Genomic DNA, 13802 nt, shown 5'->3' with positions numbered 1-13802 from the left:
CCCCACTGCTTCTTGCCAGTCTGTGATATTTTGATATGGCAGCCTGAGAAGACTAAATAAATCAACCTCATTGCAATCTTGTAAGGTAAGATTAATCAGAGGAAGTAGTTCTAAAAAATTAATCAGAATATATTTACAATATTAGCAGTAAACAATTGTGAAATGAAATTTTAAAGTATCATAATATCCCAAATCAGAAAATATTTAGGTATAAATTTAAGAAAATGCATCCAAGACCTCTGTATTAAAAGTAATATAAAGTATTGCTGAAAGAAATTAAAGAAGACCCAAATAAGTGGAAAGTTATACCACATTCATAGGTTGAAAAATTCAGTATCATTAAGATTTAAATTCTTTCAACTGATCTACAGAATCAATTGGAATCAATGCAATTCAATTAAAATTTTAGCAAAATTTCTTTTTGGAAGGTGTCAGAATTTGACAATTTCATTTGTAAAGTATACAGAAAAACAAAGGACCTAGAACTGCCAATCATTGAATATTTATTAATGAAAATTCAATGTAATATTGAATACTGAAAAATACAAGAATAAAGTTAGATGGTCTTACTCTACCTTATTTCATGACTTTCTAGAGAACTATAAAGATCAAGAGCATTTCATATTAGAGTAAGGATAGGCATATTAATGGAACAGAAGAGAGTATACAGGAACGTTACAAATATATGTATATGTATATATATATATATATTTCTCTATATATACACATACATACATACATACATACATATACTGATTTATGACAAGAGAGAAAAGAAAAGCAATTCAGTGAGTAAAGGGACTCTTAAATAAATGGTGCTGAAAGAGCTGGATCAAGAGTTCAAAAGAATGAAGCATAACTTCAATTTCTACCTCTCACAAAGATGAAAAGTTATTTTAAGAATCACATGTGAGGAATGGAGGAACATTAGATATGGCAAAGGGGAGGGAGAGGAATGGATAGGGCAATGGGGTAGGAAAGATGGTGGAATGAGATGGACATCATTACCCTAAGTACATGTATGAAGATACAAATGGTGTGACTCTACTTTGTGTACAACCAGAGATATGAAAAATGGTGCTCTATATGTTTACTCTGAACTGAAATGTATTCTGCTGTCATGTGTAATAAATTAGAATAAATAAATTTAAAATGGAAAAAAATGGCAATAAGAAGACACTAAGCCACAGACAATGAGAATATAACACACGTATCCGATAAAGAACTTATAACTGCAACTCAATGATAAGAGGACATCTTGCAATATGTATACGGGGTAAAAATGGGAGTTCATAATCTGCTTGAATCAAATGTATGAAATATGATATGTCAAGAGCTTTTTAATGTTTTGAACAACTAATAATAAAAAAATAAGAGGACATCTTGAAATTTTTAAAAATGGTGACAGGATTCAACAAGTACTTACAAAATAAGATACACATAGATGAGCTAATAAGTACATGAAAAAGTACTCTATCAGCAGATATCATGGTAATGCAAATTAAAATAAAAATGAGCAGACTCATTTTAGGTAGTAGTGGAGAACTTTCCTACCACGTTCAAGGTCCTGGGTTCAATCCCCAGCACAGGAGGAAAAAATAAAAATAAAAAAGAGCTAGTACTTCAAATCTGCTACAAAGATTGAAATTAAAATTCCTGAAACATCAAATATTGGCAAGAATGCAGAGCCACTGGAATTGTCATACATTGATGGCAGAAAAGGGACATGTAATAACCACTCTGGGAATTGTTTGGTTGTGGTTATTTTTGCTTTTTCTGAAAAACAAGTATTTCTAAAATCTATGCACTAAAAAGCAATGGAAACCTGTTAGCAGTGAGACTATCTAGCCTCAGATTTGTGTTCTCTTAGAGGTAAAATGAATTAGGGTGCCTTGGAATATTATCTGTGTCCAGCTCTTAGGCAGGAAGTACAAATGATGGGCAGTACCACTTTTAGTACCAAATGCAAAGCAGATATCAAATAGACAGAGGAGCCACTGGTGAAGGGGCTCTCATTGGCCAAAGATGGAACTTAAAGTAACCCCATTTGTGCAAAAGTCTGTAGGTATCAAATCTATGCATTACTGGGTATGTGAATCTAAGTAGCAACACTATTCTCCAAATACATCAGAAGAGAGTTTGCTGTTTTCTTCTGTACCACTTGCCTGAGGCATGTTCAGTAGAGTATGGGAGCTACAGTGTTCCTTGGTCAGTGCAGTCCATTTCTTTTTAGAAAAAAATAGAGTAGCAATTGTTCTTTTATCAGTGTTCCGGTAAGGGAAGATTGTGTGACAGGGTTTAGAACTGCCTGTGGCAAACTGTTTTCTTTCTTTCTTTTTTTTTTTTTTAACTTTTTAAATTAACTCTTAATATATCGAAGTTCTACATGTAAATAATCTAAGTCAACTATTTTGATAAGACTTTTAATGAAAACTATAGCCTTCTTTCTCATCTTACTCCACTCCTGGTTCCTGTTCTTCAGAGTCATTTTCAAAGCATTTATTTGGTTTTTTTTCTGGTAATTATTTACAGATGTCAAAACAGCATGCTTAAACTATTATTGATTTTTAATTTTAGGTAAATTTATTCATCTTTATGGGAAATTGGAATTTATAGCTCCTGACTTCTTCTACCTTCCACTCTGCCTATCATATCAATAGTTTTGGTTAAGTCAATGTTCAATATTTACATTACTATATATATTGTTTATTGTTGAGCCTCAGTGTTCTATGGTATCCTTGCACAATAATGCAATTTTGGAAATCCTCAATCTTCTCTTACTAGACAATTAGAATACTAGCTAAGTAAGAATTAATAGATATTTGACTGTAGTCCAGACTTTGAAGTAATATATTTTAATTAGATAATGCAGCTATAATTCTAATTTAATTTTGTATAAAATATAATTAATAATACCAATGCAAATACTAATGTAATAATTAGTGCAGATAACACTAATTATTTATAATAATATTATTGTAATACTAACATAAAAATAAATACTGGGAAGGCTAGGGGCTATATCTCAGTAGTTTACATAGTATATGAGAAGCCCTGAGTTTGTTTTCTAGCACTGAAAAAAATTAAATAAATTTAAAATAATAAAAAAAAACAAGTACTAGGAAAATGATGCGGCAAAATATATACTCTAGAATATCAAATTGAATTGGCAGTTTTGCCCTGAGACATCAGGGGTAGTAAAAAGATTGGAATAGGTTTTAGTTAGGGAGCCAGACCCCAAATGGATCATAAACTCAAATGTAAAACAAAATTACCATAGTGTGTGATTCTGTGTCCATGAAAATAAAATCAACCTAGTTGAGAACAAAGAAAATTACATTTATTCAGGGCTAATTAAGATTGTAATTTTGGAAAACAGAGATTCAAATAGTTTTGAAAATGTGCTTTTTGGCCTTTTCAAAGTGGAAAACCACAAAGGGTAATGGGGTGGTGCCTTCATCATTTGCTTGTCAGGAATTGCGATTGATATGAACAGGAGTTAAGCTGTTTTCTATGAAAGGGATTGGGTGTGATCTCAATATCTGTGCAATTTAGGGAAATCAGGAAGGCTTCAAGAATGGTGAAAAAAAAAATGAATTGTGGTTTGGCCTAATTTTTAGTCACAATGCATCTGGACAGGTAGGCCAGTTCAAAAAGGTCAGTGAAGATATGTCTGAGATCTGGTTAACAATGGCCTCCAGACTCCATTTTAAGTGTTGCTGAACCAATGCAACTCCCTTTTGATTTTTCTTCCCTGACATATGTATATAACATTCTTAAAATGATAAAATTTTATAACTGAAGAACAGATCTCTTATTGCCAGAGCCTAGAGAGGGGATGGAGGAAAGAAGTAGGTGTGGCTATAAAAATGCAATTCCTGTGGTGATGGAAAGATTCTGTAATTTCTGTGAACCAATGTCAACAACTTGGTTGCTATATTGTATTTAGGTTTTTTTAAAATTATGCTTAGTACTTGGGTTCATTTTGACAAAATCATACATGCAAGGAATTTGATTTCAATCCCCATTCCCCACTTTTGTCCTCCTCCTCCCTTCCCCTATTCTCCTTCCTCTACTGATCTTCCTTTCACTCCTTTGTTATTTTTTTATTGGTTCTTTCTTCTCATAAGGATGAAATTGCCTCTTGTACATTTAGGTGTGTAAATAACATAATTTCACTATATTCATTCCATATTTCTTTTCTAAAAAATATTTATTCTTTAGTTATAGGTAGACAAAATATCTTCACTTCACTTTATGTGGTGCTAAGGATCAAACCCAGCACCTTACACGTGCTAGGCGAGCACTCCACCTCTGAGCCACAACCCCAGCCCTTCATTCCATATTTCTTCCCCTTTCCCTTCCTTCCTTCCTCCTTCTTATTCTCCTTCTTCTAACCATTAATCTTCCCTATATGCTTATGATATTAATCCCCACCCCCACTGCTTTCTTTCCCTTATTTTACTCTAGCTTCCATATATGAGAGAAAACATTGATTTTTGATTTTCTGTGTCTGGCTTATTTCACTTAGCATGAGGTTTTCCACATTCATCCATTTACTGGCAAATGCCATTATTTCATTATTTTTTATGGTGAGTAAAACTCCAATGCATGTATATACCACATTTTCTCGATCCACTCATCTATTGACAGACATCTGAGTTGATTGCATAATTTGGTTATTGTAAATTCTGCTGCTATAAACAGTGAGGTGGATGTATTGCTATAGTATACTGATTTTAGTTCTTTTAGATAAATACTGAGGAGTGGGTTAGTTGTGTCTTATGGTGGTTCTATCCATAGTATTTTGAGGAATCTCCACATTGCTTTCCAGAGTGGTTATAATAATTAGCAGTCCTCCCAACAATGGATCAGTGTACGTTTTCTCCCATATCCTCGTCAGCATTCATTATTGGTTGTGTTCTTGATAATTGCCATTCTGACTGAAATAAAATGAAATCTTAGTATATTTCTGATTTACATTTCCCTGATTGCTAGAGATGTGGAACATTTTTTTTTCATGTATTTATTTGTTGGCCATTTGTGTTTCTTCTTTTGAGAAATGTCTCTTTACTTCTTTTACACATTTATTGGTTGGATTATTTGTTTTTTGGAATTTAGTTTTTGCATTATTTATATATAATAGGTATTAATCTCATCAGAGGAGTAGCTAACAAAGATGTTTTTCCCTATTTTGCAAGCTCTCTCTTCATGCTCTTAATCATTTCTTTTGCTGTGTAGAAGCTTTTTAATTTGATGGCATCCCACCTATTGATTCTTGATTTTATTTCTTGAGCTTTAAGGGTCTTGTTGAGGAAGTTGATGCCTGAATGTATATGATGGAATGTTGAGCCTATGTTTTGTTCCAGCAGTTGCAAGATTTCTGGTGTAATTCCTAATCCCTTTGATCCATTTTGATTTGACTTTAATGCAGGGTGAGAGGTAGGCATCTAATTTCATTCTCCTACATATGTATATCCAGTTTTCCCTGCACCATTTGCTAAAACAGTTGTCTTTTCCCCAACATATATATTTGGGCACGTTTTTCAAGTGTCAAATGATTGTAAATATGTGAGTTGGTCTCTGTCATCTATTCTGTTCCATTGGTCTTCATGTCTATTTTGATGCCAACACAATGCTGTTTTTGCTCACTATAGCTGGTTAGTATAATTTGAGATGGGGTATTGTGATGCCTACTATATAATTTTTCTTGCTCAGAATTGCTTTGGTTATTCTGGGTATCTTACTCTTTCAAATGAATTAAAGGACTTTTTTTTTCTAGATATATGGAATGTCATTGGTATTTTCATGGGTATTGCATTGAATCTGTATATTACTTTTGTAGTTAGGCCATTTTGACAACATTAATTCTGCCTGTCCAAGAACATGCAAGGTCTTCTGAGATCTTCAATTTTTTTCTTCAGTGTTCTAGAATTTCATTGTAGAGATCGTTCACCTCTTTTGTTAGATTAATTCCCACTTTTTGATGTTATTGTGAAAGGGATGGTTTTCCTGATTTATTTCTCAACTGAATCATGTATTGGGAAAAGTATTTATTTATGAGTGTTGATCTTGTATCCTGCTATTTTGCTGAAATCTGAATTCACTTATCAACTCTATAAATCCTCTGTTTTTTTGTGGGGGGTGGGGAGAGTAGACTTCTAGATATAGGATCATGTAATCAGCAAACAGAGATGGTTTGACTTTTTCTTTTTATATTTGTATTCCTTTAATTTCCTTCTCTTTCCTAATTGCTCTGGTTAGAGATTCAAGAACTATATTGAATAGAAATGATGAGAGTGGATATCCTTATCTTGTTTCTGACTTTAGAGGAGAAGTTTTTAGTTTTTCCCCATTGAGTATGATGTTGGCTTTGGATTTGTCATATGTAATCCTAATTACAACAAATAAGTATGTTTTTCTTTCTTTTTGACGAGGTTGATTTTTATTCTCAGTCAACACAATGATCTCTGGAGATGTCCATGGATTTATAAACTATTTATATGCATGGATGACTCCTTTGGAGTATTGATTCTCCTTCAGCAGGAGTCAACACTTTCACTCCATTGTCAGCGTGTCCCTGGGAGCACTAGTGGCCACAAGAAACTACCATCCCATTTTCTCTGTCCTTTTCATCCAGACTCATTTAAACAAAATTGATATCCTTTATCTATTTTTTCTCCTTGAGTTCTCACCTGGTCATTCAATTAAACTTCATTAATCACAACATCCTTGTAGCTAAATTCAGTGATCAATTCTTAGTCCTCCTTTTACTTGACTCTCAAATAATTTGACACAGTTGATATCTCTTTACTATTTTCTTTTCACTTGGCTTCTAGAACATAATTTTCACAAGTTTTCTGTATTTATAGCCCTGCTTCTCACTTTCACTAGCTATTTTTTCTTGATCTGCCTCTCCTCCCTAGGCTCAGTCCTTGGACCTAAGATCTTCTTCATCTTGACTTATCCCCAAGACTATCTTTGAATCAAGGTTTTTTGCCTTTCAGTACCATTTACATGCTTGTAACTTATAGGTTCATATACCAGTCCACCCCTGCATTTCTACTTTTATGATCCTACAGCTATCCCTATTCCATCAAAGACAACCCCATCTTTCCATTTTACTCAAAAAAAAAAAAAAAAAAAAAAACCCTGAGGCCATCCTTGACTTCAAATTCTACATCTAATTAATTGGCAAATCCTGTGGCTGTACTTCTAAACATGTCCAGAATCACACCACCTCACACTATCTACATTGCTCCTACCCTGGTCCAAACCAGCATCAACTCTCACATATTGAAAGAAAGCCCTTTCTTTTCTTTATCCTTGCCCCAGGCATTTAGACCATGCTAACAAGGAAGTCTGATCACACCACTTCTTGGTTTAAAGCACTCCAGTGGCTTCTCAGATCACTCAGAGCAAAAGTAAAGCAGTTCCTTTGAACTCCAAGTCCCTGAACAATTTAGACTCCTCATTAACCTTTCTGATTTTATCAGTCTTTTGTCTTAAAGCCTCATCTTTCCTCAAGTTTCTCTGGCTTTTTCAAGTTTTTGTTCCTGCCACAAGTTTACCAGAGTGTTACCTGCCTGAGAAAGCTTTCCCACCCACCCCCCTAATGTACTAAGATGATTCACTACCTTACTTTTTATATTTACTCATTTACTCAAATGTAACCTCCCTCCCCTGTACTGGGTATTGAATCCAGGGCATTGAGAATGCTAGGCAAGTGCTCTACTACTGAGCTATAATCCCACACCTTTTATTTTATTTTTAGACAGAGTCTTGTCTAGGCTGGTCTTAAATTTTCCTGCCTCACCCCCACCCCCAGTGCTGTGATTATAGGTATATGCTACCATGCCCAGTGACATGTCACCCTCTTGTTAAGACTTTCCTAGCCCCCTTACATAAAATAAAGCTTAAATCACAAGACTACCATTTTTGAAAATGAGGAAAATATGTCCATACAAGCAGTCATGCATGTTTTGTAGGACCACCTACAAATCACAGGATATTGATTAATTTTAAAGATTTAATTAACTTTTAGAGAACATTTTTTTTTTTTCTCTCAGGGCCTTGTGTATGCTGTTTGCTTTTATAGTGAGACCAAATTGCCCAGGCTAGCCTCAAACTCATAATCCTCCTGCCTAAGCCCTTGAATAGCTGGGATTACAAGTGTGCAGTATTATTCCTGGCTCAGAACATTTTTCAAAAATGAAATTAATTGTAATTCTAGTGTTCACTGTCAATCTGTTTGCCGATGTAAATAATTGTATTACCCTTCACATAAGGTAAGTCTGACTCCCAAAATATGCACATATAAGAGTAATGTGAATTGTTTAATATTATAAAATAAGGATAATAAACTGAGGAAAGAGACAAAGACTAGGAAACTGGAAACTCAAAGGATGGTGAAGACCAGGTTTGGAAGAGACAGTGAAAAGAGACAGTTTTTACTATGGCCAGGAATAACATTGTAGGATTTATATCTTGGTGATGGGATTGTTTTACTATTGAGGGTAGTATGTAATTCTATAATTTAGAAATATGAAAAAGATGGCCTAGTATTTCATTGACAAGGATGAAGATGTCACCAACTACAATAATGTCAGGAAATGAAAAGAGAAAAGACAATCAGCCAAGTCTCTTTAGAAAGTATCCCATTGGGGTCATTTACTGTGAACTTCAATTATGTGGGCAAAAAACAAATAATACCAGCAAAAGTGAAAATATAGTTCCTATGGATAACTGCAAGTAGGAAAAAGAATTGTAGGGAAATAACCTGAAACAACATAATTGTTATAAATTAAGAAAATTACAGAAAAAGTCAAGTTCCAATAGTAGAGTGGAGTTTAGAAGGAGGTTTGCTTTTGACATATTTCAGGGGCATTGCCAAGAATAGACAGGAGGTCTAAAATTTAAGGAGAAAAGAGGGAGATGAAAAGTGCACTTATGAAATTTGATTTTTTGGTGGGGGCAGGGTGGGGTATGGAGTTTGAACTGAAGGGCACTTAACTACCCAGCCATATCTCCAGCCCTTTTAAAAATATTTTATTTAGAGACTGGGTCTCTCTGAGTTGCTTAGGGCCTCACTAAGTTGCTGAGACGCTGACTTTGAAGTCGCCATCCTTCTGCCTCAGGATCCGGAGCCACTGGGATTATAGGCATTTGCCACCACGCCCAGGAGAAGCAGCAATTTAACAGAGAAATCATCAATCACAAAGCTTCCCGAATGTCTGTCAAACTTTCAATTGTTTAGTGGTAGAGGCAGAGGAATGGAGAATCCATAATCAGGATATGGTCAAGAATTGACTTAGGAAAAAATAGCCTAATCCAAAATAAAGATACCACCTTTAGGGAAAGTTTGTCTACTGGAAGATAGAGATGAAAAGCTATTTTTAATTCTCTCTTCAGTTCCAGGTAAATTTGCTATAAAGAATATATATATATATATATATATATATATATATATATATACACACACACACACACACACACACACACACATAAATAATTAAAAAAAAAAAAAAAGAGTTAAGTAACTTCTTTTGGAGCCTGTACCTGGATTATGTATAAATTAAGCTGGGAGAATTTTAAATGCTGGAACTCCCACCCAAGTGGGGAGCCTGCAATGGTTGTCCTCCCCACAAAACAAAAGAAAGAGGGCTGGGGATGTGGCTCAAGCTGTAGCGCAAAATATTCTCTCTCTCTCTCTCTCTCTCTCTCTCTCTCTCTCTCTCAAAAAAAAAAAAAAAAAAAAAAAGGATCTTCCCGTGAGGTTAAACTAACAACTCCACTTTGACTCTCAGTTCCCTACCCTTCACTTTAGGGTGAAAGGTGAAAGGTGGGGGGAATTGGAGACCTGTGATAGTGCTTTAGAATTGCCTGGAGGGTGTGTCCCAACCCCAAGGCTGGGCTCCACCCCCTACCCCCCAGTTGAGGGTGCTGTGGACTGTGGATCTGGAGGGGTACAGAGAATTTCTGCTGCTTTTCGGATAAGGTACGCTGTGCCGACAGTTCCACGCTTCGAGAACCACCATACCACCATTCTAGGCGGAATCAAGTGACTGGCTTCCTTCAGGACAAATCCAGTAAAAGGAACCAGCCGGTTCTTCCAGGTGGCCATCTGGGCTTGCTCAACTTTCCCCTAGACTCCTAATCTCTAAAGGAAGGAGGGCATGTTTTGGTCTTCGTTTTTTGTGTCTCTACCGCCAAATGCTGGAGACTGGGAGCCCGCGTGCGAACAAACCCTGTTAGTATGCGGAGGGGAGGGCGTCATGCGTGTGGCGACCTGGACTTTACAAGAAGGCCTTGCAACTGGCCCATCTCCTGAAGTCAGTAGCAGCACGCGCTGCCCAGGAGCTGACAACACGGTGGTACTCGCCTGGGCTCTGCTGGGAGTGCAGACCATCAGAGGGGAGCATCCCCCAGGGCAGACGGGGGCGGGTCTTGCTCTGGCTGGTGGGATGGAGGAGGAGGTGATCCTCGAGGTGGGTGTTGGGGGACAGGTAGCCGCGGAATGCGTCTGCCCACACGCGAGGGACCAGTCTCCTGGGGAAAAAGAGGGTAGCTTTGCTGGGGGGGGGGGGGAGGGGCGAGGCTGCGGGTGTGGGCCGAGCGCGGTGCCGGTTACTCCCCCCTTGACCCCGCACCTGGAGGCTGCTGCCGGGAGCTGGAACTGCGGCGTCTGCCCAGAGCCGCCCTCACCAGTAAGGTGGGTGCTGGCCAGGCAGCGGCCCCTAGAGTTCACTCATCCCACCACAGTCGCAGGACTCAATAGCTCTTCCCGCACCGGGCTCTGTCATAGCCCTAGGCTGGATTCACAGCCCCAGGACTGAATGGACCTTGACGGCTGAGTTTCCAGTGAAATTGCCTCACATTCGATACCCCTCCCCCGCTGGACATTTCCTTTAGGTTTTCTTAAGGCTCTGCTTCAGGCTTTCTGTCCTCCTCTCTGGAAATCTCTGCTGCAGCATCTCCCGATTTCACTTTCAGCCTCTCTGAACTGTCAGGGAGTCGCTGCATCTCCATTTCTTATCCTCTCAATCTTGCCTAGAAGGTCCTGGGCGCCCTGCTTTTCTAGTTGTTATTTTATTTAATCTTAGGGTCCCTGTCCTGTATTTTCTCTGATTTTCCAAAATTTACATCCCAATTCTTCCTATGGCAATACTCATTAAGTCCAATAAAAGCTGACAGGTACTGGAGACAACGTAGGTTTTTTAGTGATTCTGGCAACACATAGATTTTTTTTTTTTTTAATTACTGGTAAATTAAAAAATTGACTTGAATGTTACAGTGATTATGAGAGCTTGTGAAGGGGTGGGGAAAAAGTGGATTGAATCAGTGCACACTATGTGCATGTACTGAAATCTTGTGTATTGAATTGCTACATACAATAGATACATGTTTATAAAAATTTTTTAAAAATAACCGGGGGTTGGGGTGTGTACCTCAGTGGTAGAGCGTTTGCTGTAACATTCTCAAGGCCTCCTTGTGTTCCATCCCTGGCAATGCAAAAACAATATGGACATCAACCATTTAAAAAAAATCCTTGAGTGTCTACTATGATTCAGGCAATGCTTTGGGTGCTGGAATAACAACTATGCCCTGTGCATACTGCTTTTCTCCTCCCAGATGGGCACAGCCCTCTTGTCCTTGCTATACAATATTGATTCAGTCCACTCTGGACTGGTAAAAAATTGATACAGAGAAGAAAGAGTATTTGCTCTATGAGTAGCATAAAGAAAATCACAGGCCACATAAATGATAAAATATGTTCTGGCAATTCAATAATTATATACACAATATATAATTGTGTATAATTATATATTGTGTATATAAATATACACAATATACTGAGTATAATATTATTATACACAGTAGCAGAGTGAAAAATTTAGGTTAGAGAAAAGAACTGGGACCCTCTTTCTAGAGGAATTTCTTCTACACCCTATTCAGTGTTCTTTACAAAGCAACTTCCTTCCTTCCTCCAACCCACCATATCTCTTTGACCTCATTCTATCTTATCTGTTTAGCATGTGGCCCTTCCTGGTGAGATTTGAATGTATCCTGTTCCTTGCTTCAGCCTTTTCAGTGATAACTCATCTCAGCCAAGGCCTGTCACCCAGGTATGTTTGAGAAAGGAGGACTGGGGAGGTTTTGCTTACCATTGGAGGAATGCTTAGGGCCCCTGAAAAAAAGGTCTTGATTTGCCCAGCCTATGTAAATGGTAACATCTCTAGGATTTCATGTACCTTCTCTGTCCTCATAGGATTAATCAAAGTCACCTGATCCCCTCCTACCTGAAAAACCGCAAGTCAGGTCTAAAAGTTGAGGGCTCAAACTTCACACTAGGAGGCTTTCCGTTCCTGATCATAGCAGGCACTGTTCACTATTTCCGGGTGCCCAAGAAGTATTGGAGAGACCGTTTGCTGAAGATGAAGGCAGGTGGCTTCAACACCCTCATCACGTGAGTACTTTTTTTGAGTATTTATTTTAATTTAAGAACTTGTCATCTGAATTCCTAAAGATTGACCTTTTTAGTACTTTCTTTGTTGTTAGAATATCCAAGTCTCCTCTTGATATCCTGAAAATTTCTTGTAAGTAGAGCATCCTCTAATTCTTCTGATAGGCTTCTGTCTAAACAGGGTTACTATGGCCTGGACCCAGAATTCCAACTTTCAGAGGCAGTGGCAAGTACAAATGGCAGTAGCCCATGTTGTCCCTAACTATTAAAAAATATCATGTCTGGGTCTCAGGCATGGGTCTCATGCCTCCTCAGATAACTTTACTTGTCATTGGACTCATGGCCTGTAGTTTTAAATCCCAGGGTATGATACTGTTCCACAAAGTCTTGTCTTTGAAGATGGGATTCATTGAAAATAAGGCTTAGCAAGTAATCAATTAAAGAAAAATAATTTTTGTTGTTTGTATGCATAATAGCTACCATTCTGATTGGAGTGAAATGAAATCTTAGAGTGGTTTTGATTTGCATTTCTCTAATTGCTAGTGATGATGAACATTTTTTTCATGTGTTTGTTGATTGATTGTACATCATCTTCTGAGAAGTTTCTATTCAGGTCCTTGGCCCATTTATTGATTGGGTTATTTTTTTTTGATGTCTAGCTTTTTGAGTTCTTTATATACCCTAGTGATTAGTGCTCTATCTGATGTGTGAGGGGTAATGATTTGCTCCCAATATGTAGGTTCTCTATTCACCTCACAGATTGTTTCTTATGCTAAGAAGAAACTTTTTAGTTTGAGTCCATCCCATTTATTGATTCTTGATTTTATTCTTGGGCCATAGGAGTTGTATTAAGGAAGTTGGGGCCTAATACCACATGATGGAGATTAGGGCCTAGTTTTTCTTCTATAGATGGCAGGGTCTCTGGTTGTATTCCTAAGTCCTTGATTTATTTTGAGTTGAGTTTTGTGCATGGTGAGAGATAGGGGTTTAATTTCAGTTTGTTGCATGTGGATTTCCAGTTTTCTCAGCACCATTTGTTGAAGAGGCTATCTTTTCTCCAATGCATGTTCTTGGCACCTTTGTCTAATATAATATAATTGTAATATAATATAATTGTAATTTTGTGGGTTAGTCTATATGGCCTCCAGTCTGTACCATTGGTCTCACTAGCCTGTTTTGGTGCCAGTACCAAGTGTTGGCCAGGATGTGGGGGAAAAGGTTCACTCATACACTGCTGGTGGGATTGCAAATTGGTGCAGCCAAGATGGAAAGCAATATGGAGATTTCTTGGAAAATTGACTATGGAACCATTTGACCCAGCTATCCTTCTCCTCGGTCT

At 37.4% G+C, this 13802-nt stretch overlaps 1 protein-coding gene across 11 annotated transcripts in view; it reads left to right on the top strand.

The window, feature by feature from the left end:
* LOC124085118 (beta-galactosidase-1-like protein 2) overlaps positions 1–13802 on the top strand; it is an 85911-nt gene that overhangs the window by 21707 nt on the left and 50402 nt on the right. For 8 of the 11 annotated variants that reach the window (XR_009225761.1, XR_009225762.1, XM_046432631.2 and 5 more), the window contains 2 exons: positions 12033–12125; positions 12269–12466. Coding sequence is in view for 9 of the 11 variants with exons in the window: in XM_058575307.1 (XP_058431290.1) it covers positions 12033–12125; positions 12269–12466 (291 nt within the window). In the remaining 2 variants the exon portion in view is untranslated. The other 3 variants (XM_046432633.1, XM_046432632.2, XM_046432629.1) reach the window with 3 other exon arrangements.

This window comes from Marmota monax, unplaced genomic scaffold, assembly GCF_021218885.2.
Source record: "Marmota monax isolate L192 unplaced genomic scaffold, Marmota_monax_Labrador192_F-V1.1 WCK01_AAM20220418_F8-fsc00062, whole genome shotgun sequence".
NCBI lineage: Eukaryota > Metazoa > Chordata > Mammalia > Rodentia > Sciuridae > Marmota > Marmota monax.
Note: the sequence above shows the minus strand (reverse complement) of the source record. Positions and strands in the feature narration are given on the sequence as shown.